Here is a 26248-nt window from a genome sequence, read left to right as displayed (position 1 = left end):
CGATAAATTCACGGAGAAACTGGATCCCTTTTTTCGCCATTTCAGCAAAACTGCTGAACAACAAAAACAAAGGTATTGATAACAATGTATGTTCAATGTTGTCCCTTGAGAGATTACAACTGTCATCAATGCGCAGGCGCTAGACTGGAAGGTTGGAGCAATCCCGTTCACACGCTCATGTACCACATGCACCAACCTCATGCAATTTTTCTAGCAGGACAGATTTTATTCAAGCAAAACTTTTCGGCTTGCGCAAACGTCATGCTTCCGTTTACACGCAACGATCAATTGGGACAAATTGATGAGCGAGTAAACGGGCCCTTACAGAGTATTCTCTTTTCCTTTTTATTTCGTTGTTACAAATAACCACTAATCATATTTTACTAATTCTATTGTTTATTTTTAATACGAGTTCTTTTTTTAATGGCTATTATCACTTTTTATTATTTAAAATCTTCCAACGTTATAAATACAAGTTACGCCTGCACGAAACCACTAATTCAGCAACAAATGATTCTACCCCTACACAAATTCAGATAATGTGAAATTCAAAATGAGTATTTATTTGCAAGTATCAATTCGAAAATTCAGGGACCGGCGGCGGAAATAGTCTTTAACTCAGGCGCAAGTAGTTGGCCTGAAATAAAAAATGCATTGTTAACCAGTTACTCAGACGAGAGGGACATTTACACCCTAGTCCTTGAACTTTCGGAATTAAAATAAACTAACGAGAGTCCGTTTCAGTTTCTTGAAAAGATTCAAAAACTTTTAAGTTTACAAATTAGTTATCTCAATAATGTAATGTCGGACGATGCTGACACTCTGGGTGAGTTCTGTAGGAAATTAGGTTTAAGGTTTTTATTAAAGGGATTAAGAGGACCCATGAGTTCTCTTTTGCAAGCTAGGAACCCCTCAAATCTTAATGAAACGCTCAATATGCTTAATGATTTTGAGCACCAATCCACTCAAGGATCCAAAAGGTAAGGAACCCAAAAGCGTATACACCTAGACCGTTCAGATATCCACAACATCCACCATTTTCGCCACCACAAAAACATTACCCTCGACAAAATTTTGTATACCCTAACGAAAGGAACTACCAAAAAGGAAACCCAACACCGATGAGTATTTCCACAACACATTCGCGGTCCACACCACACATTTCAAAAAACTCACATCTGCACCAAATAACAACGAATGAGGAGCAAAATAGATCCCCTAAATCAAACTCAATTCTCCAAAATTCTTACTCGCAAAATGAAAATTCGACCCTGGAAAATCAGTCAAACACACGGCATTTTTAGGAGTAAATCCCGAAGGGAAAGGATTAACATAATGAACCTGTCCGATTCGAACAATCGGCTGCCGTATTTCATTGATCCATTGACGAAATCAAAAATTTTAATAGATACGGGTAGTACCAGATCGTTCATCTATCATAAATTTGCTAGAGATAATTTTAATACTCCCTTAATAAAAAACCCATTCGAAGTAAAAACAGTTCATGGAATTAGTAAAGGCAGCCACAGCATTAAACTTAATACGGATACTTTTAAAGGAAAATTCTTGACATTAGAATTATTCTTATTCAACATCCACAATAAATTCGACATGCTGTTCGGGCTAGATAGTATGAAAATATTAAATTAGATTCTAATAATAACGAAATAACAGTAGCGAATAAAAATTATCGCGTACAGTACTACGAAACTGATAAGGAAAGACGAGCGGAGGAAGATTTAACATCTGTTGACTCGTCGAAGATAAATCCAACGCACATCTTCACATTAGAGGCGCGCTCAGAAAGTATTATTGAAATAAAAGTCGATAATATTAGCGACGGCGAGGCCGTCCTACCTAGTCAATCTTTACTGGGAACAAATATTCCCGATTGCTTAATTAAGGTGAAAAATCATGAAGCGTTGTGCCCTATCGTCAACGAAAATCATGAACGAGTTATCGTAGAAATAAAAAGACCATTGATTGTAGAAAACGTAAACGATTACGAGGTGGTGCCCTTCGAAAAATTTGGAAGGAATACAGCCCGATAAAGACATCAATTTCTACTTAACTGGCCTCGATATAAATGATAATGCGGTTATTAGAACCGATCATATGAATGATGAAGAAAAGAAAACAATACAACATTTAATAAAACATTACCCCGAAAAAATAAAGCACATAATACGCACCAAAGACGAAATACCTACGTACACGAGATCCAATAAGTATCCGCAAATTTACAGACAAGAAGTTCAAAATCAAATTCAGGACATGCTTGAACAAAAAATCATTCAGCCCTCGTTTTCACCATGGAACTCTCCCATATGGATAGTTCCTAAAAAACTCGACACAACCGGAAAAAGGAAATTTAAGCTCGTCATTGATTATAGGAAACTTAACTAGAAAACTATTGACGATAAGTTTCCAATACCCAACATTAGTGACTTACTGGACAAGTTGGGGAAGTACCAATCGACTTGGTCTCCGGTTTTCATCAAATTGAACTCGACGAATGCAGTGCCCCAAAAACCGCCTTTAGTACGGAGGATGGTCATTTTGAATTTCGAAGACTTCCGTTTGGTTTAAAAAATTTCAAAGGGTCATGAACGAAGTGCTAAGGGGGACCAAAAATGCTATGGTTTACCTAGACGACATCATAGTATTTAGCACTAGTTTGCACAAGAACACCTGCATGACCTAGAATTAGTGTTTCAACGGCTAAGAGAGGCGAATTTAAAAAAACAGCTGGATAAGACAGAGTTCCTTGTAACCGGGTAATTAAGTCGTGACCCGGAGTTGGTGTGGATGTTGTTGGCTCGCACACTTTGAAATTTGGCCGGAACTGGAGCGGGCGGAGAGGAAGCCACATCAGCACGGTCAGGATTCCACGAGTCGTTCTACGAGCGTGTTCGAAGATTTTTTGTCTACCGGACTATCGTTTCCTTTCTCAACATCTCGGAGAAGATATCGAGTGAGTGCTCACTTCAGACATTTTATTGTATGTTAAAGGCCTAAATGTTATGTATATAGTTTTAGTTTAGTTAGGATAAGTACCTTAACTTCATTTCGTTACGTGTAAATATGTTTAGTTAACCATCACGCTTTTATTTCTTTGTGTTTTCTTTTATTTTCTTTACTTAACAAATAATCAGGTCCATTGCGAACCCTCCCGTCTCACGCGGAGCTATCTCCTGGCCGCCAACATTTGTTCCCCCCCCCCCCCCGACAGTTAAAAGACTATCTGGCGCCCGTACAAAATTTTCTTTTGGTCTGGACAAACCAGACCGGGGGTTACATCCTGAAGAGAGAAGTCGCTTATCTTGGACATGTCGTAACAGCTGAGGGAGTGAAACCAAACATCGAAAAAATCAAAGCCATCCAAAATTATCCCTTACCTAAAACTATTAAAGAACTTAAGGGTTTCCGGTTAAGTAAGCCTAGGTTTACTCGGCTATTATAGAAAATTTATAAACAATTTTGCCGGGTTAACCAAACCCTTGACCAAACGGCTAAAGAAAAACTCGAAAATCGACCCGGAAAACGAAGAATAGAAAGAATGTTTTAATTTCATACACAGAACTTGTCGTAACCGACAATCACCTGCCTTGGATATCTGAGCTCAACCAGTATTTGGCTGTATTTCCTATTGAAGATTCAATTAGTATAAGCCGCCAGGATGGGACTGCAGTAAAACGACTGAAAGGAGTATTTCTACTGAACATCAACGGCAGTAAAGTGGACTACAAGAACAGACGATTGTACCACTCTTCCAAAACTTCTGGGCATCCGACAATTATTAGTAACGTTAAGCTCGGATTAAGCAGGAATCAACAGACAAAATTCTCAATTAACATTAAAAAATTGGGATTAGAGGAGCTGAAACTCAACCATGTTTCGCCAATCATCAAGACTTCCTACATTTCAACGTCTACGAGCATATGGACCGTGCCAGTCTACTGTTTATTGGTCATAACCTCCGCATATGGAGTCTTCGCAAAGTATCGCACGCGGGGACAACTCTTGGCCATTGCAACCACTACCAATCAGCCGCCCCCGGGAGCTTCATTTGGGGATGGAGGAGTTACGCCTACACGAAACCACTAATTCAGCAACAAATGATTCTACCCCTACTCAAATTCAGAGAATGTATTGTAAGCATAAAATGTAGATTGTGTTGTAAGACCCTTCTTCGTAAGATCCACTCGGGACTCCGAACAGTATAGACACTTTAAAATAGAATCCTTGTGTAAAGTTATAGTTTATTTTGAATAAACGTTATTTAAAAAAAAAAAGTTTCTTACTTCGAAACCATAACTTACATATAGCCCAAGTGGTTAGAGCAGCGGCTGTATTGAGCCGAAGGTCGTGGGTTCGAATCCCACTCGTGACACTAACTTTTCATCACAACCGAGACTTTAGACAAAAAGTATAATTAATTGAAATTATTATTATTTTGTTTGGTATTTTATTATACTGTTTCTCGTTAAACAGAAAATTATTATTATTATTATCAGTAGTGGTTTGTCGAAGAAATGTTTGACCATTTTTTTAGATTTCTGAAAAAGTAAAATGGCTGATAGTTTTGAAAAACGTACTTTCCCAAGTACAAAATGTGCTGCCAAAGTTTTTATATATACGGTTATTTATCTATGAGTAGTATTTTAAAAGAAATATTTGTCATTTTGATTTGGGTCAGATTACATAAAATGGCTGGAACAGTTAAAAATGGCAAATAATTGTCGAAAAAGTGCTGAAAAACATCTAAATAAGTTATTCATCACAAATTACTTATCCAAATATATGACCATTTATTTTTAAAATCAATTCGCTTGAATTTTAATTGGTGTTGATCCGCTGTCTCGAAAATTGTGTTTGACGATTGTAAGGAATAAAAGGGCTGACCCATAACTGGTCGAGTTAAGAAATTTACAGGATTTTTTGTTCTAGTATGAATTGACCAAATGCTAATAAAAGACTTTAGTGCATCCATAATCAAATGATAACTGAGCTGCTTTTTTTGGCAACCTTAATGTACATTAAAAAAACTCTACGCCAATGATTAAATAAGTAACTGTGGCTATCATTTTGACTTACACATTGTCTATATTTACGTTAAGCAAACTCCTCTCTTTATCTCCTTAATGAAAAAAATAAACTGTTGTAATTTTCGTTGAAATTACATAAGAAATGTTTGGCCATTTTGAAATGTCGTTACAAGAGTGACATTGCCAAGCAAACAAAATGGGTTTTGTTCTGCCAAAATAAACATTTTTTATTATTTATTTTAAACTAGTAAAATCACTAGAGTTTTAATAAAATACCAAACAGAGAGGGGAAAAGTTCGACCTTGGCAGCTGACAACTGAGATAGTGATGAATGTGCGTTTTACCACAAACTATTCCAGTGTTCCAATTCTTAATAGCTAATATATAAAAAAATATATTAAAAACCTGGCGTCAGCAGAGCGAGCGAAAATCGTGTATTGAATGGAACACTCACGTCGAGCTATATGGAAGAGTGACCTGCGCCAGAAAGTAGACGGACGGAGAGAATGACAGAACTTTTACTTATCTACAATGATGAGGGTCACCGAACGAGGCCGATCGGTAAGTGATAATCGTTAATTATACTCGAAGAAACACCGCCGGTCACACGACCGCACTTCGGGGAAGTTGAAACTCGCGAGAAATGTCACTCGTCTTCCGCTTTACACGATTTATTCGTGTTGGGTTTTAAACACCGCGACTTTTCACTATCGTCGTACGAACTGACAACAGTCCAACAAATGCACGGGCACTATTCCAATTCTTCCGAGTTCGAAGGATGAATATCCGTTGAAACCTTCACGTTGGTTATATCTGCCGTGTTTACTTTTGATAAAAATTTTGAATTTTTTTTTTAAATTTAGATCAATTTTCTTCTAATCATTTGCTAAAAATTTAAGTCGTACAACTTTGTGTTTTTATAGTTGAATACAGATTTTATGCCAGCCTTCGGCTAATTCATCTAGCTGCGCGAGCTTGATACTTTCGTTCCTGGCATTATAAAACTGTTATAAATAACACACACAGACATTCTAGTTTATTTTCATAAATTTCATTAATTTGGATTTCATAAATATTTTCCTTTTTAACTATCTTAAAATAAATAATAATTAAATAAACGAGTTGTAAAACCGCTTATCATTCGTGATAAGATAGCCGGATGGCGCTCCCGCGTTTTCGATCACCCCCGGAGGTACCAAAATCCAAGCTTCTCGTTCTTGTGCCGAATCGGACGCTACTTGAATTTTCCAGCTTTTTCCGAGTTTTATAACAACCGGCGAAATGAGCCAAAAGCGAGAAAACAGCTTTGGGGCTTCGGCCAGCAAAAAAGCCAGGTAAGAAGATTAAAAAAAAAGTGCTTACGCCAGGTTTGCCGTGCGGCTCTTCTAGACAACTGGGACAGCATCACTCTCACAGTTTGTCAATGATGATTATCACACTTTCCTTGTCACTGGCGGCCAACTGCAATATAAACATATTATTCACTTATTTGTTAATTTGAGACTACAGCTTTACTCGTAACTTATTAAAAAACTCTTTGTCACTACTCAGTGGAAAATTCACATATCGTTCAAGTTGTCTTCACAATTCCTACAGGGTGATATTTTGCACGACCACACCACAGGCTTACCATTTCATTGGTGGACCTGGCTGTCGTTTCATGATCATGCATCTGCCTCAATGATTGAGTCAAGACAAGATTTATTGCAGCTGTTGTTAATTTCATTATGATGATACACAAAACAAAAGTACAGTGTCACTTGCTCTCACTCTTGCTAAGTGTCATTACCTTTCTCCTCTTTTGTGAGATGACTTCTAGAGAGATTTTTATCATCTGACAGTCTGTGTATGTGCAGATACTATACTTGTGGTAATTTTACAGTGACTTTACACTATTTTAACATAATCTCGTAGCATTTTGCTAAGCTTTAATTTATTGGCTAAAGAGAAACAATGCTTGTGCTCAATATGATGGATTAAAGGGTGGGTGGAGGTCAAGGCGACTTCTTCATGATGGGAAAGTTCAGATAAGGCTTGTAATTATAGTTAGCACGGATTGAAAACTTGGCATGGAACTTTTGGAAGCGGATTTTTTCTGCTCACAGACAAAAGGAATGTTGAGTACATTGGGGATAGTATGATGTTCAGTAGACTCTCATTATCCGTGCTTTCACTCCTCTGCAGTTGCCCTCCTATTTGAGTTCTAGAGGAGAGGGGATGAGGAGAGAATGGGAATGTGGTGAATCACAGAAAATAACAGCGTAATTGAATTCTTATAGAGGAAAAAAAATTGAAATGTGTTCACAAATTTCTTACATAATTAATCTTTTTATGTAATGTTTTGGTTGAAATGAAAAAGTTAGTGTCACCAGCGGGATTCAAACCCACGACCTTCGGCTCAATATAATATGCCACTGCTCTAACCACTTGAGCTATCGTGGCTTTGATCCACTCGGGCACCAACTCCCCCCCCCCTACGGAGCCGAAGGTCGTGGGTTCGAATCCCACTAATTGAAAGAAGTAATTTGGTCAATAGACCCCTAAATATAATGGTTTCGTACATAATGTTGACGATAGGCAGACACGATACAAAATGTGTCTGATTGGTATGTAGATGGGAAAATAACTTTTAGCCTGAAATTAAAGATATTTCCTACTATCTGTGGTTCTTATTATAAGTAGTGATGTTTAGTACGTATCCCCTGTGGATAACAAGATTCTATTGTAGTACGACGCTTTGACAATTTCTCTGATGACTTTTAAAAGTTAGAATTGGATGCACTGGATATTAGCTTGGCAGAACCCCACAGTTCCACTCCACATGTTTAAAAATGATCGCAGTCATGGCTTGTAGTGTGTTGTTTAGGACCAGTAGTTCAATAAGTGGTTGAGGTAGCGAGGAGTGGTTGGATTGTGATGTATTTGTTTCGAATTATGTCTTTTTGATCATCTATTTTGGCAATTTTTGAATAGCGCAGTGTATATCAGCGATCAATTTAGCAGAAGGAAAATCTGATTATGTAGGGTATCGCAAATTTGGATCCTAGTGATAAGAGGTTTTGTATATCACAGGGAATATATTCTTTATGAGAACCAGAAAGATTTTTTTATAAATCATTTATTGTTGGATTATGTTATCATTCCTCACTACCTCATCTTGTATAGTGTTAGTTAAGTTTTCACAAGTTAGGTTTTCGGCTATAAAAGTTGTGTCAGGTGCATTGGTGACCGCAATGGTTAAGGCGTTAGCATGGCACTCATTGTTGTTAATAAAGGTCCAGGATTCAAATTAAGAGCTAACATACAAAAGGACTTTTTTTCCCAAAAAACACTGGCACCCTGGGGGTTGATATAACCCTGTAAAAAAAAGTCTCTTCAGTTTGTGTGAAGATGCCATGTCAGTCTGCCAGTATAGCAATGTAAATGTACACGTGTACATTTTACTTTTTGGAAAAGATAGCTCTACTCACAGAAGTTAACTTGAGTTGCCATTTTCACCCTATCTCAAATCATTTCTACTGTGTACATTTTCCTTCATTCAATCTTGTCCTCCTTTTGGCACAATTCTTGATAAAATCAAGGTATTCTTGGTTGTTGGAGGTTGCTTGGAAAGGATTTGGCTTATGAAGCGTGTCATGGTTGCGTAGGTGGTAATGATGGTGTTAGGATATATAGGAAGTCAGAGTATAAATTACATACTTGCATTACTTACTTTTTGGTCATTTTTGATTATTTTGGTCTAGCTACCCTTGCTGATAGGGTCTATCAGGCATGTTTTTGCTTTTTACTCTCTACATTGCTCTGAATCTGTGAACTGACCAAACCAGTGAGGATAGGCAGATCAAAATGATCAGAAACGATCAGACTAACGGTTCACTGTGCAGACCCTATCAATCACATCTTGTCTAAGGGTTTTTTCCTGGCTTTACTTAACACATTTGCCAAATGTTTGTTTTTGTGTGTAATCAATTCTATAATTAAAAATTGAGTGTGTTTTCACTTCATTACAACTTGTCATTGAGAACTTTAAATTTAAAGGATAAGTAATGATAATGGTGTAATGTTTAGTTTGGTGGAAATGAGCATTATTGATTCCATTGTAGAAAATTTATACAAGTCCAAATTACCTGATTCAAAAATTACACATCCTTTTGCCTTTCAGGCTACAACATGAAGAGGAGGAGGATGTCAGCTCTTTCGAGTACACTCTGTCTTGCTTAAGTGAATTGATGGATCCTAATTTAGAGGTAAATGATTCAAACCGATAGAAAAATATACATTATGACAATTTTTTACTGACAAGATCAGTTTGTTTATCAGTCTGGCCTGGACCTATTGCTGGTTGTAAGTTATAATTTAAAAGAGTGACAGTGTGCTTTTAATGAGGATGCATTCAATTATTCAATTGTATAGATGCAACAAAGCTTATGTTTTCAGGCTTAGTTTGATTTTAGCATTTTATTAACTAATATGTGATGTTTTTAAGTTATTTTTTTACTTAAATTTTTTCTTTTGTTTTTCTTAGCATTTTTATTTGCCTTCATTCTGTGGCATGCTATTTTATCTTTTGCAGTTGATATATTTGTCTTAGTTTTACATTATTTCACTTTTGTAGGGACCAAATTCAGAAAGTGCAAATCAAAAATGGAAGCGACCGGATCCTCCTGTTCTCAATCCAAACATAGACACCATCAGCTTCCAACAGTTGGAGATTGATCATTACAATGGTATCAAAAATCGAGGTTTAAAATTAGCAAACAAAAATTAACACTAACGTTTTTAGGGAAGCCAGTTCATGGGATGCCAGGCAGCCAGGTTGAGCCTGTGCCTGTGATGTGCATATACGGAGTGACGATGGAAGGAAACTCTGTGTGCTGTCATGTCCATGGTTTCACTCCGTACTTTTATGTCTATGCTCCTGAAGGTTTCGGTTCAGAGAATCTAGATGATTTTAGAAAAGCACTCAATGCTGCTGTGCTAAGTGACCTGCGCAGCAATAAAGAAAACATTTCTGAAGCAGTCGTCCTTGTAGAAATTACCAAGAAGCACAACATTTACGGCTATGATGGAGAAGATCTTAAGACGTTCCTGAAGATTTTTGTAGCGTTACCTCGTCTCATTGCTCCTGCCAAACGGTTGCTTGAAAAGTCCACCATTCTGCCTCAGTTCGATGGGCATTACTATAAAGCATTTGAATCAAATATTGATTTCGATATCAGGTAAATTTCAATGTAACCAATATCTTAAACCCAAAAATAAACTTAATTTCATTAGATTTATGGTGGACTGTAATATCACTGGTTGCAATTGGATTGAACTCCCACCGAATACTTGGACACAAAGAAAACCGGGTTCTCAGTTCCAGCCTGTTTCGCGCTGCCAAATTGAAGTTGATATTGCTTTTAACAAATTGGTATCTCATGAGCCGGAAGGTGAATGGGCGAAAGTAGCGCCATTCAGAATTTTAAGCTTTGACATAGAATGCGCAGGGCGCAGAGGTAAGAGCATAAATAACAGTTTCCTTTTTCATCAGTAAAAATATACCGGTTTCAGGAATATTTCCCGAGGCAAATATGGACCCAGTGATTCAGATTGCAAACATGGTCTTGCTACAGGGACAGCAGGAGCCTTTTATTCGCAACATTTTCACATTGAAGCAGTGTGCGCCTATCGTCGGAATCCAGGTCATCAGCTTTGATAGGGAACAAGAAATGCTCGAGGCAAGTTAGACAAAATCGCGTCAAGCCATGACGAATTTCTAATGTGACCTCGTTTATAGAAATGGGCAGAGTTTGTGCGTGAGGTGGATCCAGACTTGTTCACTGGCTACAATATCAACAATTTCGATTTCCCTTACCTCATCAACCGTGCAAACCACTTGAAATGCAAATATTTTACATTCTTGGGTCGAATGAGGGCCGTGAGGTAACTAGTTTTTAAGGGTTCCTTTCTTTCTCTCTTTTATAATTTTTTTTTTTAAATTGTTTTGTTAAAGGTCTGTTATCAAAGATCATGTGATTCAGAGCAAACAAATGGGTCGAAGGGAGAATAAATATGTTAATTTTGAAGGACGGACATCTTTTGATTTATTACTTGTAAGACACTAAGCTTTTTTTTTTTTTTTCAATTATTATTTATATTTGTTTTACAAAAAAAAAAAAAATAAAACTTTTTAAAGGTTTTATTACGTGACTATAAACTAAGATCTTACACATTGAATGCAGTGAGCTATCATTTCCTCCAAGAACAGAAAGAAGACGTTCATCACAGCATCATTACCGATTTACAAAACGGTTCTGATGTAACAAGAAGGAGGTACATTTAACCTACCCTAAATTTTTCTAATTCCTTGACAAAACGTTTTTTTTTCCAGGTTGGCCGTGTATTGCCTTAAAGATGCATACCTCCCGTTGAAGCTGTTGGGAAAGCTGATGTCTTTAATTAACTACATGGAAATGGCCCGTGTGACCGGTGTTACATTTTCGTCGCTTTTAACAAGGGGGCAGCAGATCAAAGTGATGTCCCAGCTGTTAAGAAAGGTGAGAGTTGTTTTGCAAATCACCAGTGGGAGAGGCTAAATTTTGTTCCTCAGTCTAAAGAGGCTGGATACCTGTTACCAACAATGTCAGTCGGTGAAGCGTCAGATCAATTTGAGGGCGCTACTGTGATAGAACCCCTGAAAGGCTATTACAACGAACCGATAGCAACTCTCGATTTTAGCTCGCTGTACCCTAGCATCATGATGGCACACAATCTTTGTTACACGACTCTTTTAGCTCCTGGCAAAAAGGATAAACTTGGGTAAATACTGTATTTATTTTACTATGTTTAGTGTGTATGTATATTTTTTAAACATTTTTTTGAAGCTTATCACAAGAACAGTATTCAGAAACTCCGTGTAACAACTACTTTGTAAAGAGCACAGTACGCAAAGGCCTTCTTCCACAGATTTTAGAGAGCTTGTTGACAGCGAGGAAAAAAGCAAAGAATGACCTTAAGAATGAGACTGATCCTTTCAAAAAGAAAGTCCTTGACGGTCGTCAACTTGCTCTGAAAATCAGTGCAAATTCTGTTTATGGTTTTACTGGAGCACAAGTTGGTAAACTTCCTTGTTTAGAAATATCTAGTGTAAGTACATTCCATTTACTTTTTTGTATACATTTGTTTAAAAAAAAAATGTTAGTGATAAAATAAAATTTGTAGAGTGTCACTGCTTATGGTAGAATGATGATAGAGAGAACAAAGACCGAAGTCGAACAAAGATATTGCATCAGCAACGGATTTCATCATAATGCCATTGTTGTCTATGGTGATACAGATTCTGTGATGGTCAAATTTGGTGTTCCAAGTTTAGAAGAAACTATGAAGCTTGGCAGAGAAGCAGCTGAATATGTCACGTCTAAATTCATCGCTCCTATTAAACTGGAATTTGAAAAGGTGATTTCTCATAACCTTACTTGATTTGAATATGTTAAAGTTTCATTATTTTCCAGGTGTATTTTCCCTACTTATTAATAAACAAAAAACGTTATGCCGGTCTTTATTTTACGAACACAGAGACATATGATAAAATGGATTGCAAAGGGTTGGAGACAGTGCGACGAGACAATTGCCCACTTGTCGCCAACATGATGAACACGTGTCTTCAAAAACTCCTCATAGACAGGTAAGTCTACATTTAGTTCGAGACAGATCATAAATTTAAAATTAATTAGAGACCCAGACGGAGCGGTGAATTATGCAAAACAGCAGATCAGTGACCTCCTCTGCAACAAACTTGACATCTCACAGCTCGTCATTACAAAAGAGCTGGCGAAGACTGACTATGCCGCCAAACAAGCCCATGTTGAGTTGGCGAACAAAATGAAGAAAAGGGACGCCGGGTCAGCGCCCAAACTTGGAGACAGAGTCCCTTATGTGATCATAGCTGCTGCTAAAGCCACCCCAGCATACTTGAAAGCAGAGGTTTGTCATCTTCAAAATTGACTTTTCTTAAACTGCAAAAAATTCAAACTTTAATTCACAGGATCCTATCTATGTTCTTGAAAACAACATACCGATTGACTCAAACTACTACTTGGAGAATCAGCTTTCAAAACCGCTTTTGAGGATATTTACCCCAATACTTGGTGATAAAGCTGAATCTGTACTTTTAAGTAAGGATTTTTTTTAGTATTTATTATAACAATTTAAACAAAACTTAATGATTTTTGTTTCTGAAGGGGGTGACCATACAAGGGTGAAAACGGTTGTTACATCCAAAGTAAGCGCTTTGGCTAAGTTCACAAGCAAGAAGGTGACCTGCCTGGGCTGCAAATCAGTGCTGCCTCCTGGACAACAAGAAAATCCACTTTGCAATTACTGCGCGCCAAAACAGGCTCAGCTGCTTTGCAGCGAGTTAAACAAGTACGTTCTCTGATATAATATTTAGCATAGAAACATAATTATATAACATGCCATTGTTTAATTAATATCTCCATTTGCATTGGTTATTAAAGTTTAATTACTTTAAATATTAATTACTTTTTTTAAACATGAATTCAAGTTCAAAAATAGAAATGTAATTATGATGTTAATATTTTTGTCCTAGGTACAGAGATCTTGAAGAAAGATTTAACCGTTTATGGACACAATGTCAACGATGTCAGGAGAGTTTACACGAGGAAGTCATTTGCACCAAGTAAGTCTAACAGTGACACACTTTATATTCTGATTTCCCGCTTTTAATAAATAGCCAGCATGTAATGCATAAAATATTGCCAAAATTAATCGATTGCCATCTTGCAAATAAAACAAAAGTACTGAAGGCCAAGATCTAACAAGGGGACGACCAGGTTGGTGTGTCAAGGATTTGTACCAAACTTTTTTTAGTGATTATACACTACAAATAAAATATTGGCCATGTATCCGCCACTTCTCGTGAATAGGTCCTGGTTTCACAAAAAAAAGGAAAGTTGAATTTGTTTTAAATATATATTTTTATTTCGCCTTCTACGTACACAAATCAACTGTGAATGTACCATTTTACAGCGTCATTTATGTAGATTAAAAATATAGCAAAAGCTATCGAAATCTGAATTATAAAGATTTCATAAGCTTTTCCAACTTTTTATCTTTGAACAGGATATGAAGTCTTTCTAATCTAGATTCTCATCCATATTCAATAAAAAGAAAAGCATATCTAAAAAACTATCAACGTTTATCCATAACCAAAAAATTTCTAAAAACCAAATATTTTTCAAGTAAACTAGGTCATAATTTTTTTTTATGAAGCTAATATGAAATTTCGTTTAGACCCCTAAATATAAAATTTTGTTCGAATTTAAATTTATCTTCTCGTGTAGAAATGTGTGGGATTAGTGACCATTAGTTGAAGATTATTCAGAAATCGTGAGATGTGGTCTGGTGTGATGTAGGTTTCAGAAAAACATTTTCTTTATCGTGCCAACGTTTCGATCTTTATTGAGATCATCTTCAGGGCCTGGGATTTACAAACATTGTTTAAATTTAACAAATACATGTAGGATGTGGAAAAAAGCAAAATCCTACAGCACTCGCTACCCACCATTTTGGACACAAATACAACTTCGACTTCAGCAATCCAAAAATATTACACACAGAACAAAACAAACATAAATGTAACTTTGTAGAAATGGTTTACATCAACAGAGATAAACACAGTATCCATTACAGAACAGATACATGTAAACTCAGTTGCAGCTACGCCAATATCATTAATCAAATTCAATATAGATAACATACCTATATCATCCCATAACATTCCACACATGAGATATTTTTCACATAGTCTAATTTCCCAACAATTCAGCTTTCCTTTTCCTATTTATCCCTTTCTATATAATCCTGAAAGGATAATCTGGCTGAACCTTTACCAATGTTTTTCCCTTCGTCGGCTCCTTTCACCTTAAAGAAGCCGACGCCTTATACAAAAATGTCTTTTCTATACCGACTTTCTTCCCCACCCCTTCAAAATCCAATGTATATAAACATGAACCAGCAATATCTCACTGGCACCGTCAACACGACACGCAAGAATGGCACAATTACACAGAAAACAAACACTTTGTGTGATTACAAATACTTTGATTGAATATAAAAAATATATTTTGCATTGTATCAATTCACTTTTCTCCACATCCTACATGTATTTGTTAAATTTAAACAATACTAGTAAATCCCAGGCCTTGAAGATGATCTCAATAAAGATCGAAACGTTGGCACGATAAAGAAAATGTTTTTCTGAAACCTACATCACACCAGACCGCATTTCACAATTTCTGAATAATCTTTAAATTTATCGATTTTTTGACCCCAAAATTTTTTCCGTTTTTCAGAAGTTATTCGTGGAATAACTGATTGAAACGACTATAATTCAGAAACAGCTAAAAGGATTTTAATGCCAAACATACCATTTGAAAGAAGAGAAACGTTGCTGTCTAATCCACATATATAAAAGATTTTTATTAGTAACAGAAAATATTTTTCAGATAGCAAGAAAATATTTTTGCCAGAAATTAAACTCGTTTTTTTAAATGGAAATTATAGTCTGATTTTAAGGTTTGATACAGTTGTAAAATGCACTAGACAATTTCTTTAAAACGAATTATTAACCATGAAAATCGGTCTCTTAGACATTGAGAAAATTATGGAAGAGCTGGAGAAGTCGTCATAATTATTAGTGAAAAATTAATTTTCACTGATTTCCATGAAAGTCGGTACCTAACAGTTTTATAATACTACAATCACTATAATGAGGTCAAATCCCAGTTTTGACCATATTCTGACCTATTGGGTTGTCCGGAAAATAATGCAGGATTTTGGTATTAAACAAAAAAAAAGAAACTAGTTACTTTAAAGCAATGTTCTTTAATCAAAATAATTTCCCATACTCTCAATACATTTCTCCCAACGTGTTGGTAACTTATTAATTCCGTCTGAGTAGAATTCAGAATTTTTAGAATTGATAAAGTCAATAAATGCATTTTCCAGTTCCGTTCGATTTTTGAATATTATGTGTTGTAAGTAGTGGTCCAGGTGTCTAAAAAAATGGTAGTCAGTAGGCGAGAGGTCCGGAGAGTAGGGTGGGTGAGGCAAAGTTTCATAGCCAAGCTCCAATAATTTTTGTGACGTTACACGTGACACATGTGGTCGAGCGTTGTCATGCAACAAAATGGGCCCTTTCCGATTGACCAAAGAGGGCTTCATTACTGCCAATTTCTGATGCATGGTATTAATTTGGTTACAGTATGATTCAGCATTGATGGTTTCGCCAGGATTTAAGAAGCTGTAGTGTATTAAACCAAATGAAGCCCACCATACCGTAACCATTACCTTTTTTTGATGAGTTGGGGGCTTTGGAGCTTCTCCTTTGTCGAGCCACTGTCCAGAACGTCTAGTGTTATCGTAGAGAATCCACTTTTCGTCACATGTAACAATTCTGGCCAGAAATGGGTCATTTTTGTTTCGACAAAGAAGTGATGCACAAACATCAAAGCGCTGATTTTTTGGCGATCGTTTAATGAGTGTGGAACCCAATTTTCGAGTTTTTTCACTTTTCCAATCGCCTTGAGGTGGTCAGCGACGGTCGTTTTACTGACTTTGAGTTGCTCTGCAAGTTCTCGAACAGTTGTTTTGGGGTTTTCTTCCACCACTGATCGCAGAACATCATCATTAAGAGAGGAAGGCCTTCCACGACCTTCTTCATCTTCAAGGCTGAAATCTCCCTCCCGAAATTTTTTAAACCACCTTTGCACAGTGCACTCATTAACACAACCCTCGCCCCAGACTTGGTTAATGTTTCTAGCCGTTTGGGCTCCGCTTCGGCCGAGTTTAAACTCGTAAAAGAAAATCGTACGAAATTCTCGCTTTGACATTATAAGGATGACTGAATTATTTCCAAGTAGCGGAATGCTACAGAGGTAAACAAACAATATCATTTGGAAGAGGATTAATAAGTGTTGACATTCATACAAATGAGTAATCCTGTAAACGTAAACAGAATATTTTATATAGATTTTTTTTAATGAAAACTTAAAATCCTGCATTATTTTCCGGACAACCCGATACTTTGCTTATAGAATGTTTATTAAAATATGGAAATGTAGGTATACTGATTTGGTATAGTTTGGTGAACTGATACCAAATGAGAATATTTTGCATCATAGACATTTTTGTTTTTATCTTAACCAACAATGAAATTAATAGACAAAAATATTTTTGAATCCTTAAATACAATTTATGATCAGACTGAGTTTTCTTCTTTGGCAAGAAAGTGGGTATGTAAGGGTTTTATAATGCTAAAATCACTACATTGAGGTCAAATCCAAGTTTTTCCCATTTTCTGAAGAATTGCGTTGTATATTTTTTCACTGTTGGATATATGTAATATTATTACTTATTACGATATTAATCAATGTGAAAGTAACTTCTGGCCTTTGCCTGCTAACAAATATAAGGAGTTTTCATTGCCAAGTGAGAATAAGTAATTTCATAAATACTCCCACTTTTGCAGCATCAATGTGTTCATTATAAGTAGTCTTAAGGAAATTTTTAGTAAATTGACTTAATCGGGTCAGTGGAACAAAACCCTAGTCTCTCAGGGAGGAGAATGTTCAAGAGCTGAAGAGTACACTTGATGTATCGAAGCATTAAAAAAAAAAGTATTAAAAAAACATATATGTATTAAAAAAAAGCTACGAATAATTTCAAGTAAATATAAAAAATATTCCTTACCATGTATGTTGTTAAACTTAAGGCAATTAATGTAAATACACATAAATTTTACGAGGGGTTTAAAAATAATTTTTTAAATGATTTAGAAACAGAAAATTAAGTAACATTAAATGGAAAGAAGTGTTTATTCAATAATTATTAGATGTTTTACGTACCTACTTAGCATAGGCTAAACCCGTATAACGTGTGTGTCATGCCGAACTGTTGATACGTTTTTTGTTTTTAAATTATTTTATTTGTACCCTTCCTTACTAGACCTTTATGTGATCACAAACTGTTTCACACGATCACAGAAACATGCATGCAATTTTTTTAACAATACCCTTGCTTTCCCCGAAGAAATACCTAAGTTCATTGAAGACAAATACTTAGTACTATACCTGGACTGCTGACTGACCTGGAATTCCTCCTCACGACGTCTTAATCAGCAACGGTCTCGAAACCTCCTTGCCCCTTCCCCTCACATTAGGTGTCAACATTAGCTGGTTTCTCTTGGCATGTGTCTTCTGGCTGCAGCACTGGCATTAGTATTAGTGCTGTTATCATGTGAAACAAACAGTTTGTGATCACATTGTAAAATGTACCAGTAAGGAAGGGTACAATATAATAATTAAAAAACAAAAAAGTACCAACAGTTCGGCATGACACAGACGTTATACGGGTTTAGCCTATGCTAAGTAGGTACGTAAAACATCTAAAAATTATTGAATAAACACTTCTTTTCATTTAATGTTACTTAATTTTTTGTTCCTAAATCATTTACAAAATTATTTTTAAATCCCTCTTAAAATGTACGTGTATTTATATTAATTGCCTTAGGTTTAAAAACTTACATGGTTGGGAGATTTTTTTATTTATTTATTTTGAAATGCTCGTAGCTGTATTATTTTTATTTTTATTTTCGATACCTCACCAAGTGTACTCTTCTGCTCAAAAGCGTAAATAATAATTCAATTTTGCAATAGTGGAAATAATACCCTGATATTAATGTTTTATACAGTTTCTTTAAAATTATCAATTATCATCCATGAAAATTGGTCTCCTAGATATTGAAAAAATTATGTTAGAGCTTGTATTAGGAATGTCAGGCAGAAGTCTTCCTAATTATAAGTCAAATAGTTAATTAATAATAGTATATATATATATATATATATATATATATATTTAATTAATAACTGATTTCCTCGAAAATCACTATCTACTAGGTTTTATAATGCTAGAATCACGACAATGAGGTCAATTCAAATTTTAGCAATTTTCTGACCTACTTTGTTTACCGAATATTTATTAAAATATTTAAAATATGCAACTAATGAGTATTTTGTATATCTTTTTAAATCATATCAAATTGCGACTAAAATTAGATTTTCAATAAAGCTTCATTGCTGTGAATTAAACGCTCCGATACCAGTTTTTGTCACCCTCTCTCTGCCGGTTTTCTACCAGCGGTGGAATTAGAGACTAGAGAGAAAAAAAGGAATGTAATCACTTTTGTAAATGTACAAGGAAGTAAGGGTACAAATAAAATAATTTATAAAAGTAAATAAAATGGACCAACAGTTCGGCATGACGCAGACGTTGTGCGGGTTTAGCTTATTCTAAGCCGTTGTGTAAAATTCATAAATATCAAATATTTATTGAATAAACACTTTTTTCATTTAACGTTACTTAATTTTCTGTTTCGAAATAATTTAAAAAATAATCTTTAAAACTACAGCTAAAATGTATTTATATTGTCTTAAGTTTAAAAACCTGCATGTAGGGGATATTTTTTTATTTATTTGAAATTGCTCGTAGCTGTTTTCTTTTTTTCTTTTTATGCTTTGATATTTCACCAAGTGTACTATCAGCTCAAAAGCCTCATGAATGAATGCTACTGAATCATGACTGATTTATATAAGCTCGAATCTGTGCATGCACATAAACGCTGAGCTAAATATCAATTATAATTTATTTGTAACGGAGGATTATTTTTTAAATTTTCTTTCTTTTCCCTTAATCTTTTATCTACTCTTTACTCTTTAATTCCACCACATTGACAAAAACTGGTAGCAGATCGTTTAATTCACATCATCAAAGTTTATTTCCAAATCTAATTTTTGTCGCAATTAAATGATCAGAAATCGTTATTTACAGATTTAAAAAAAAATATTATTTCTGGAGTATTGATTTCATTGTTGGTTAAGATAAAAACAAAAATATATTATAACGCAGAATATTCTTAATTTGGTATGATTTAAATTTGTTTTCGAAATGGGTGCCTATTCACAAGAAGTAGCAGATACGTGTCCGATATTTTGTAGTGTAGAATCACCAAAACAGTTTAGACTAAATCCGTGAAGCCAACCTGGTCGTCCCCTTGTAAATGTGTATTTTAGGGATAGTTAGGGGAATGTCTAATTTAAAAAAAAAAAAAATTCCTGCAATAGTACATGTAATTTTCACTTAATGTACTATTGTTTATAATTTATTAGCCTGGATATAGGGTGGAACTCTAATAAATAGAGTGAAAATTACGTTTTTGTATCTTCTTTTCTTTTTTCATTATTTAGTGTAATTATTCCAATTACTCATTGAAAAATGCACTACAACATTGAAATATTTTATTTGAGTCCAAACATTTTTGAAGTACTGCATGAGCTGGGAAGCCATCATGCTAAAGTTAGAAAAAAGTTTTATAAATATATTTTATTGTATTGTGTTATTGTTAAATTCAACAGATACTACTTCATGGTTTTTGTTATGTGTTTTTAATTAATATGTCTTACCAATTTAATTTGTTATAAAAAAAATCACTTTTTCAGCCGTGACTGTCCTATTTTCTACATGAGAAAAAAAGTCCAGATGGATTTGATAGCCCAAGATAAAATTATTGATAGGTTTGGGTGTCCTACCTGGTAAATTTGTGTTACTAATGTTGTTTTGTTTTATTTTATTGTTTTTTAAATGTATATATTTTTTAATATAACAATTATTATAAGGCACTTTTGATATATAAAATTGTAATAAATTAATAAAAATATAAATTAAAAAATTGATAATTGAAATTTTTTATTCATTTAAAAAACAAATCATCACATTGTTCACGCATAATCCCATCTAGCTGGCCTTTTTCCAAGCGCTGTTCTGTCAGCTCTTTGATTGGTGCTTGTTCCTAACTGAACAACTACCTCAAAAAGCCACCTTCTCGTTTAAGAATTTTACTTACTTTTTCTGATTGTTCGCTAACTTATAGCAAGGCACCGAAAACCTAATGATTCATTTTTGGAGAGGTGGCTGAGTTCAATAGTTACTTCTTTTAAAGTTAATTTTTTAAATTATTTTTACTTGAAACCTTTCGATAAATATTTCTATGTCCATTGGTTTATTTCTATGTTTTAATTGTTTGCGATTCTTTTAGCGTTAAGGGAGTTTCAACATACGGTCTATGAACCAAATGAATCCACCGGTTTTGTGGGTCCATAGGTGAGAAGACCTGCTGGTATCATAGTGTCTAGATTTGTGGGTTTTCTATACACTACTTCAATTAGGTTTATGGACAGTTTTAAGTCAAAAATGTTAAACAACCTTCTTAATTTATTTCCAATGTTAAATTTATATTAGGGTGTAAAGAATTATTTAATTGGAGGAATAGGGGGCTGAAATGACCTAGATGTCGGAAGCCCCAGCAAAAAAAAAAAAAAAAAAAAAAAAATTGGAGGAATTCTTTTAGATCCTCTAGTTTCCAGACCATATATATAAAATATCGTCTACATAGCGTTTCCAAAAAAGGGCAGATTTCATTAATTTGTTATTTGATTTGAACGTTTTTAAAGTTATACATGAATATTTCGGCACAAAATGGGGATAATGGAAACCTCATTGGTAACCCTTTCATTTCATAAAATTTATTATTAAATTTACAATAATAGGTATACATTTAAGTATATAATAGGTATACATTTAAGTAGTAGGCATACATTTAAGATAATTTTGTACAAATTCATTAATAGAGTTCTCCATAAGTTTTTGTGTTATTAATGAAGTACATTCTTTAAGATGGATATTTGTAAATAAATTACAAGAAAAAACTATCCTTAAGAAATAAATACCTATATTGGTTTGAGAAATGTGATATAAGAAAATGTAAATTTAAACATGGAGATAAATAGATTTTGATTTACCTCTTATTTAAAAAAATGCCTAAATAATATTTGACATACAAATTAATGAATAATTAAAAATGATTTTCTTACAGCATTTATTAGGATAATATTTAGTTGTGTTATAATGTCCGCTTTTGTACGTTTAAAATTGAGCGGCATTCACACCATCTTCTCTTGGAACGTCTTGTAGGCGGGGTGTCGGCGTGTTCATACTTACAATTTATGTCGAGACTTCGAGAGACGTGCTTGTAACGTGCTTCAATCTGATGATGAGCTTTAACCTTGAAATACGGATAGAGAAAACAACAACCTGTGTATGGAGGTCGACAAGATTAGAACCATCTTATCGACCTCCACTTTAGTTGTAATATTAGGAAACTAGGTTTATTAGTATAAATGTGTATTATGAATGTCTTTTAAAGAGATTAAACAATATCCCCATCCACCTTTATCATTTCTATTAATCTGGAATGTAATGTCGAAGTCGGAGCGATGGGAGTGAAGCAGCTGCCGGTATCAAGTGCGTGCCTGTTTGGTTTGTAGCAAGTTAGATGACCGGAGAACACTTTGCCATGCCTAAATCACACCCTTTTCATAGACAGTCAGTTGGTATGGGTGGAATCAACGTCCATGCCAATACCGAACTGATCATATATAATGGATCTTTGTCTGCACTGAGGTAAATTGAGAAAGTTCTGTAAGCTGTGGTCCCATTCGCTCCATTTATTGGGGAAAATTTCGTTTTAATGCATGATAATGTTCCACCGCATATAGCTCGTTGTTACCCATTACTTGGAGGATGTAGGGATTACTACAATGAAATTTGCCAGCGAGTTCTCCTGACATAAATCCCATAGAACACTTACGGGACATGATAGAGACTGGTTAGACATCGCCGCCTCCAACAAGCGTTGAACTCTTCAGATCGCTCTTGTTGAAGAATGGGATTTTATTTCATTGGACGAAATCTGGTCCTTAATTTACTCAATCTCTAGGAGACGCTCTCCGCGAGGTTAGAGGAGTTAATACAGGTTATTAGAGCGAACCCTGGTAATAAATTGTCAAATTTTAATCTCTCACTAAATGATTTTCCGATGTTTTGGTGAATTTTCTTTCAAACCATCATAATTAAATAATATTTATTAAAACTCATTAATTTCTGATCTCATTTAATCTGGTTTACATTAAAATGAATATGTCCCCCCATGAAGGTTTGCAACAGCAGAGGTCATATCAAATTATCAACCCCTCAACCCCTGGGATGCCGATGTTTTTGAAAAACAAAAACAAGAAAACATTTGTAGGTATGTTGGGATCGAGTGCAGGGCCACAGGATTCGAACCCAGGACCTTTACCTTACAGTGATGAGTGCCGGGTCAAAGCCTGAACTCCTGTGGCCACTGACGCCATATCAATAATGCTTGCAGTCAAGATATTTCTAGTATATTTTATTTGTGTTGATTATTAATTATTAAGAAATTAATATGGCCATTTTCAATTAAACCATACACATCTTGATTTATCAAATCTCTTGAATCGTAGGGTAGAACAATTACTTTAAAACTTCCTATGAAAGACAATAATGAAGAAAAGTCACTATTTTTCTAGAATAAAAAACAATACACAACAAACAAAAACATTTTATTAATACAAAAAGTTTCGTATTATACAGAAATTTGAATAAAAAAACTAAAACAAAACCAAATTCATTTTCACTCTCATTTGCATATAAGATCTGATTATATTTAACAGTTAATCTTAATTTTACATACTATAGAAACTAAATCTTACACAGTAATATTTACACAATTAAAAATTGTGTAATGCACCTTAGAAGCAATTCCTTTTGGTTCTTAATCTACTACACAATTCGTAAAAAAAAGACATTTCACTGTAGTTTGTTTTTCAATAACTTTTACGTTGAGCTAAAAAGAATTTAACAATTAGATTTTCATAAGTACACCAAACACTGATTGTAATATTGTAAACTTGCCAATAAATATTATTATATATAGTGGATTTTAGTCTAAAAAGATATAAATTGTTGCTATCGCACAACAACATACAATAGAAAATATACGATAAGTAAATATACAAGTTACAGATTAGAAGCTAATACTTTCAAAATGAGAAAATATTTTCAAAATCAAACTATTGATTTTCAACACTAAAAAAACAACTTATTTATGAACTATTGATTCGTTTTTTAATTTACATTTTCTTTGTAAACACTCGTTATTTTAATAATACAGTTCGAATTGTCCCATTAGCCATCAGGAAGAATAGTAATTTGTTAATATCACATGCACTTTATAGATTTTTTTGTAGTCTTAAGCGATTATCTCGATACAAAAGTGATATTTCTAACCTATTTTAAGCTTACAATATTGCATAATCAAGCACGACTGCGCTTTTGAAATATTTAACAAGAGGGTGTAATTTTGGAATAATTAATGTGTATTTATTTTTTTTCTGGCAGCATGTTAACACAAAAAACATAACATAATGTACATCTTTAAAGAGTTGTAGTTATTCTAAGAGGTACAATAATTAGATGTTAATTGTTGTAGCACTAATGTTCAGAAATCCTTAATAACCGACTAAGAAGCAATGCAGATGTTGAAAATGTTAATTAATTTATTATATACAATCCAAAGCTTTTGTTCATAAATAAATTAACATGTATATTTATCCATGTACTTAATGTTCAATGTATGTTAATATTTAATTTAATTGGATAATTTTATTATGGAGAAAAAGTTAAGTATTACTGGATTATTCAATATTGCAAGCTTAAAAATCTTAAGTGCCAGCTAGAGAGAACCTCACAGTCCATAAGTGCAATCCCACCTCTACGAGGAGGGAGGCGAATCTGAGAGAACGAGCCTCACGGGCTTTCTTCTTTTCTAAATTTCAAAAATAAGCAGGAGAACCTACCTGCACTAACCTCTGCGCGATTGACTGCCAACCCGTTTTCAACAACGTGCCGTCGGAGGGATGACAGATCTGCACAGAGGTCATACGTTGGATCAAGAGGCCGAGGCCTTGGGGGCCTGACCTCATTTGGCCTGCCTCGGCGGCGGTGGCGGCGGAGGGTATATCTTCTGCATCTGCAAGCTGTTCGAGGACACTGTGCGTTCGAGTATCTCACCCCAGTATTTTTCACTCAGCCCTTCCATGTCACGGGAAAGCGGCGCAGGAACCGATCCAGGCAGGGAACAACACTGGAGATTACTGTTTGGCAGCGTTTTCTTACCTCTGCATAATATCTGAAAATTAAATACACACTCGTATCATCATAAATCAACATTGTCAAGGGCCAATAATAATCGTTATTTGTTCAAACAACGACTAAATCTGGGTGGAAATTCCGTTTTTCTTGTTGAACCAATGATAACTTTAAAGTGCATAATCATTGTTGATAAAAAAAATAGCACAAAATCTGTTTTAAACCGATTTACCTTAGTCATGAATAATTCCCTGCTTATCCTCCTGAAATTATTGTTTAGAAGCCAATATAGGAAAGGGTTCCAGAAACTGTTGCTTAAGGCCAGCCAGGTGACTATGAAATCGAGGAACTCAGGCATCTGAAAATTATCAAGTTAACGACCTGGCCTTTGTACACTGTTGACTGGATATCATACCTTAGTACCAGTGCAAGCAACGACCACTTCTTGAATTGTCCATGGCGTGACCATAACAATAAAACCCAATGACATTGCCGCCATTGTCCTCGAAGCATTTGTGCTCAACCTCCTCTCATGGGCTACTACCTGAAATCACAACTGATTGATTATTTAATAGAATCATAAAAATTGGTTCAATTATTCATAACAAATGTAAATTTATTTATACATTATTTACTTCATGTAATTTGATCCATCGACAATTTTAAACCAATTTAGTTATCTTATAGCCTCCATTTCCACAATAATATCTCTATTATACAAACAATAAAGAAAAACCATAATTGTTCATTTGGTAAAAGCTGATAAATAAATACGTCTACCATAGATTTTTTTCAAATTGTCTTCAAACTTTTTATTTTCAGAAATTCTATTATCACCCATGGCATTTGAAAGTACACAGATTGTATATATATATTAAATAAATTGCCATCAAATATGTGATCAAATTATGATATGTGATTTGATGGAATAATTTAAAATTTATATAAATTAAATCTATAAAATAAAAGTGGCATTTTATCATAAAACACTTTGATTAAATTGCCATAAATATTTTTCCAAATATTAATAATGAGATAATTATTTATCCATTAACAATTTAGTAAATACACAG

The 26248-nt window shown here is 34.6% G+C and overlaps 3 protein-coding genes across 10 annotated transcripts in view; 1 reads left to right on the top strand and 2 right to left on the bottom strand.

Moving 5' to 3' along the window:
- The window catches only part of LOC106670530 (glycerol-3-phosphate phosphatase-like), a 29251-nt gene extending 20058 nt beyond the window's left edge, over nucleotides 1–9193 (bottom strand). Inside the window, exons 1-2 of one of the 5 annotated variants that reach the window (XM_014400971.2) lie at nucleotides 9176–9193; nucleotides 6411–6509 (exon numbers count right to left, since the gene is read on the bottom strand). In XM_014400971.2, coding sequence (XP_014256457.1) covers nucleotides 6411–6453 — 43 coding nt within the window. In that variant the 5' untranslated portion in view covers nucleotides 6454–6509; nucleotides 9176–9193. Of the gene's footprint in view, nucleotides 1–5453; nucleotides 5849–6410; nucleotides 6510–6570; nucleotides 6735–9175 lie in introns of those variants that run through there. The other 4 variants (XM_014400970.1, XM_014400973.2, XM_014400975.2 and 1 more) reach the window with 4 other exon arrangements.
- Nucleotides 5522–20786, top strand: LOC106670528 (DNA polymerase delta catalytic subunit). 4 transcript variants are annotated; one of them, XM_014400967.1, is made up of 20 exons: nucleotides 5522–5609; nucleotides 9211–9295; nucleotides 9369–9392; nucleotides 9664–9775; nucleotides 9832–10267; nucleotides 10323–10546; nucleotides 10602–10768; nucleotides 10828–10973; nucleotides 11044–11143; nucleotides 11227–11363; nucleotides 11422–11587; nucleotides 11641–11849; nucleotides 11915–12176; nucleotides 12252–12485; nucleotides 12542–12714; nucleotides 12764–13013; nucleotides 13075–13204; nucleotides 13271–13454; nucleotides 13639–13728; nucleotides 20606–20786. In XM_014400967.1, the coding sequence occupies exons 2-20, from the start codon at nucleotides 9278–9280 to the stop codon at nucleotides 20700–20702; spliced, it is 3159 nt and encodes a 1052-aa protein (XP_014256453.1). In that variant the 5' UTR covers nucleotides 5522–5609; nucleotides 9211–9277; the 3' UTR covers nucleotides 20703–20786. The 4 variants fall into 4 exon arrangements, with proteins under 4 accessions (XP_014256453.1, XP_014256450.1, XP_014256451.1 ...); XM_014400964.2 differs by lacking the exon at nucleotides 5522–5609 and adding an exon at nucleotides 6104–6382; XM_014400968.2 differs by lacking the exon at nucleotides 5522–5609 and adding an exon at nucleotides 6822–6918.
- A 3340-nt stretch (nucleotides 20787–24126) lies between these two features.
- On the bottom strand, nucleotides 24127–25764 carry LOC106670529. The gene is made up of 3 exons (XM_024229748.1): nucleotides 25591–25764; nucleotides 25408–25533; nucleotides 24127–25215 (listed from the first exon to the last, which is right to left on the bottom strand). Exons 1-3 carry the CDS (start codon nucleotides 25672–25674, stop codon nucleotides 25006–25008), a joined length of 420 nt encoding a protein of 139 aa, XP_024085516.1. The 5' UTR covers nucleotides 25675–25764; the 3' UTR covers nucleotides 24127–25005.
- Between the last annotated feature and the right edge of the window lie 484 nt (nucleotides 25765–26248).

The sequence above is a fragment of the Cimex lectularius genome, unplaced genomic scaffold (genome assembly GCF_000648675.2).
Source record: "Cimex lectularius strain Harlan isolate CLEC.00 unplaced genomic scaffold, Clec_2.1 scaffold483, whole genome shotgun sequence".
NCBI classification, from domain to species: Eukaryota; Metazoa; Arthropoda; class Insecta; order Hemiptera; family Cimicidae; genus Cimex; species Cimex lectularius.
The sequence above is the reverse complement of the archived record's forward strand: the minus strand, read 5'-3'. Positions and strand labels throughout refer to the sequence as shown.

Coding starts and splice junctions, on each gene's coding strand:
- LOC106670528 (XM_014400964.2), top strand. CDS start 6,330: ATGAGCCAAAAGCGAGAAAACAGCTTTGGGGCTTCGGCCAGCAAAAAA. Junction 9,296..9,368: donor TGATGGATCCTAATTTAGAG/GTAAATGATTCA, acceptor TTTGTTTATCAG/TCTGGCCTGGACCTATTGCT. Junction 11,364..11,421: donor TCTGATGTAACAAGAAGGAG/GTACATTTAACC, acceptor TTTTTTTTCCAG/GTTGGCCGTGTATTGCCTTA.
- LOC106670529 (XM_024229748.1), bottom strand. CDS start 25,674: ATGGCGGCAATGTCATTGGGTTTTATTGTTATGGTCACGCCATGGACA. Junction 25,534..25,590: donor TTGCTTGCACTGGTACTAAG/GTATGATATCCA, acceptor GATAATTTTCAG/ATGCCTGAGTTCCTCGATTT. Junction 25,216..25,407: donor GGGAATTATTCATGACTAAG/GTAAATCGGTTT, acceptor TTTAATTTTCAG/ATATTATGCAGAGGTAAGAA.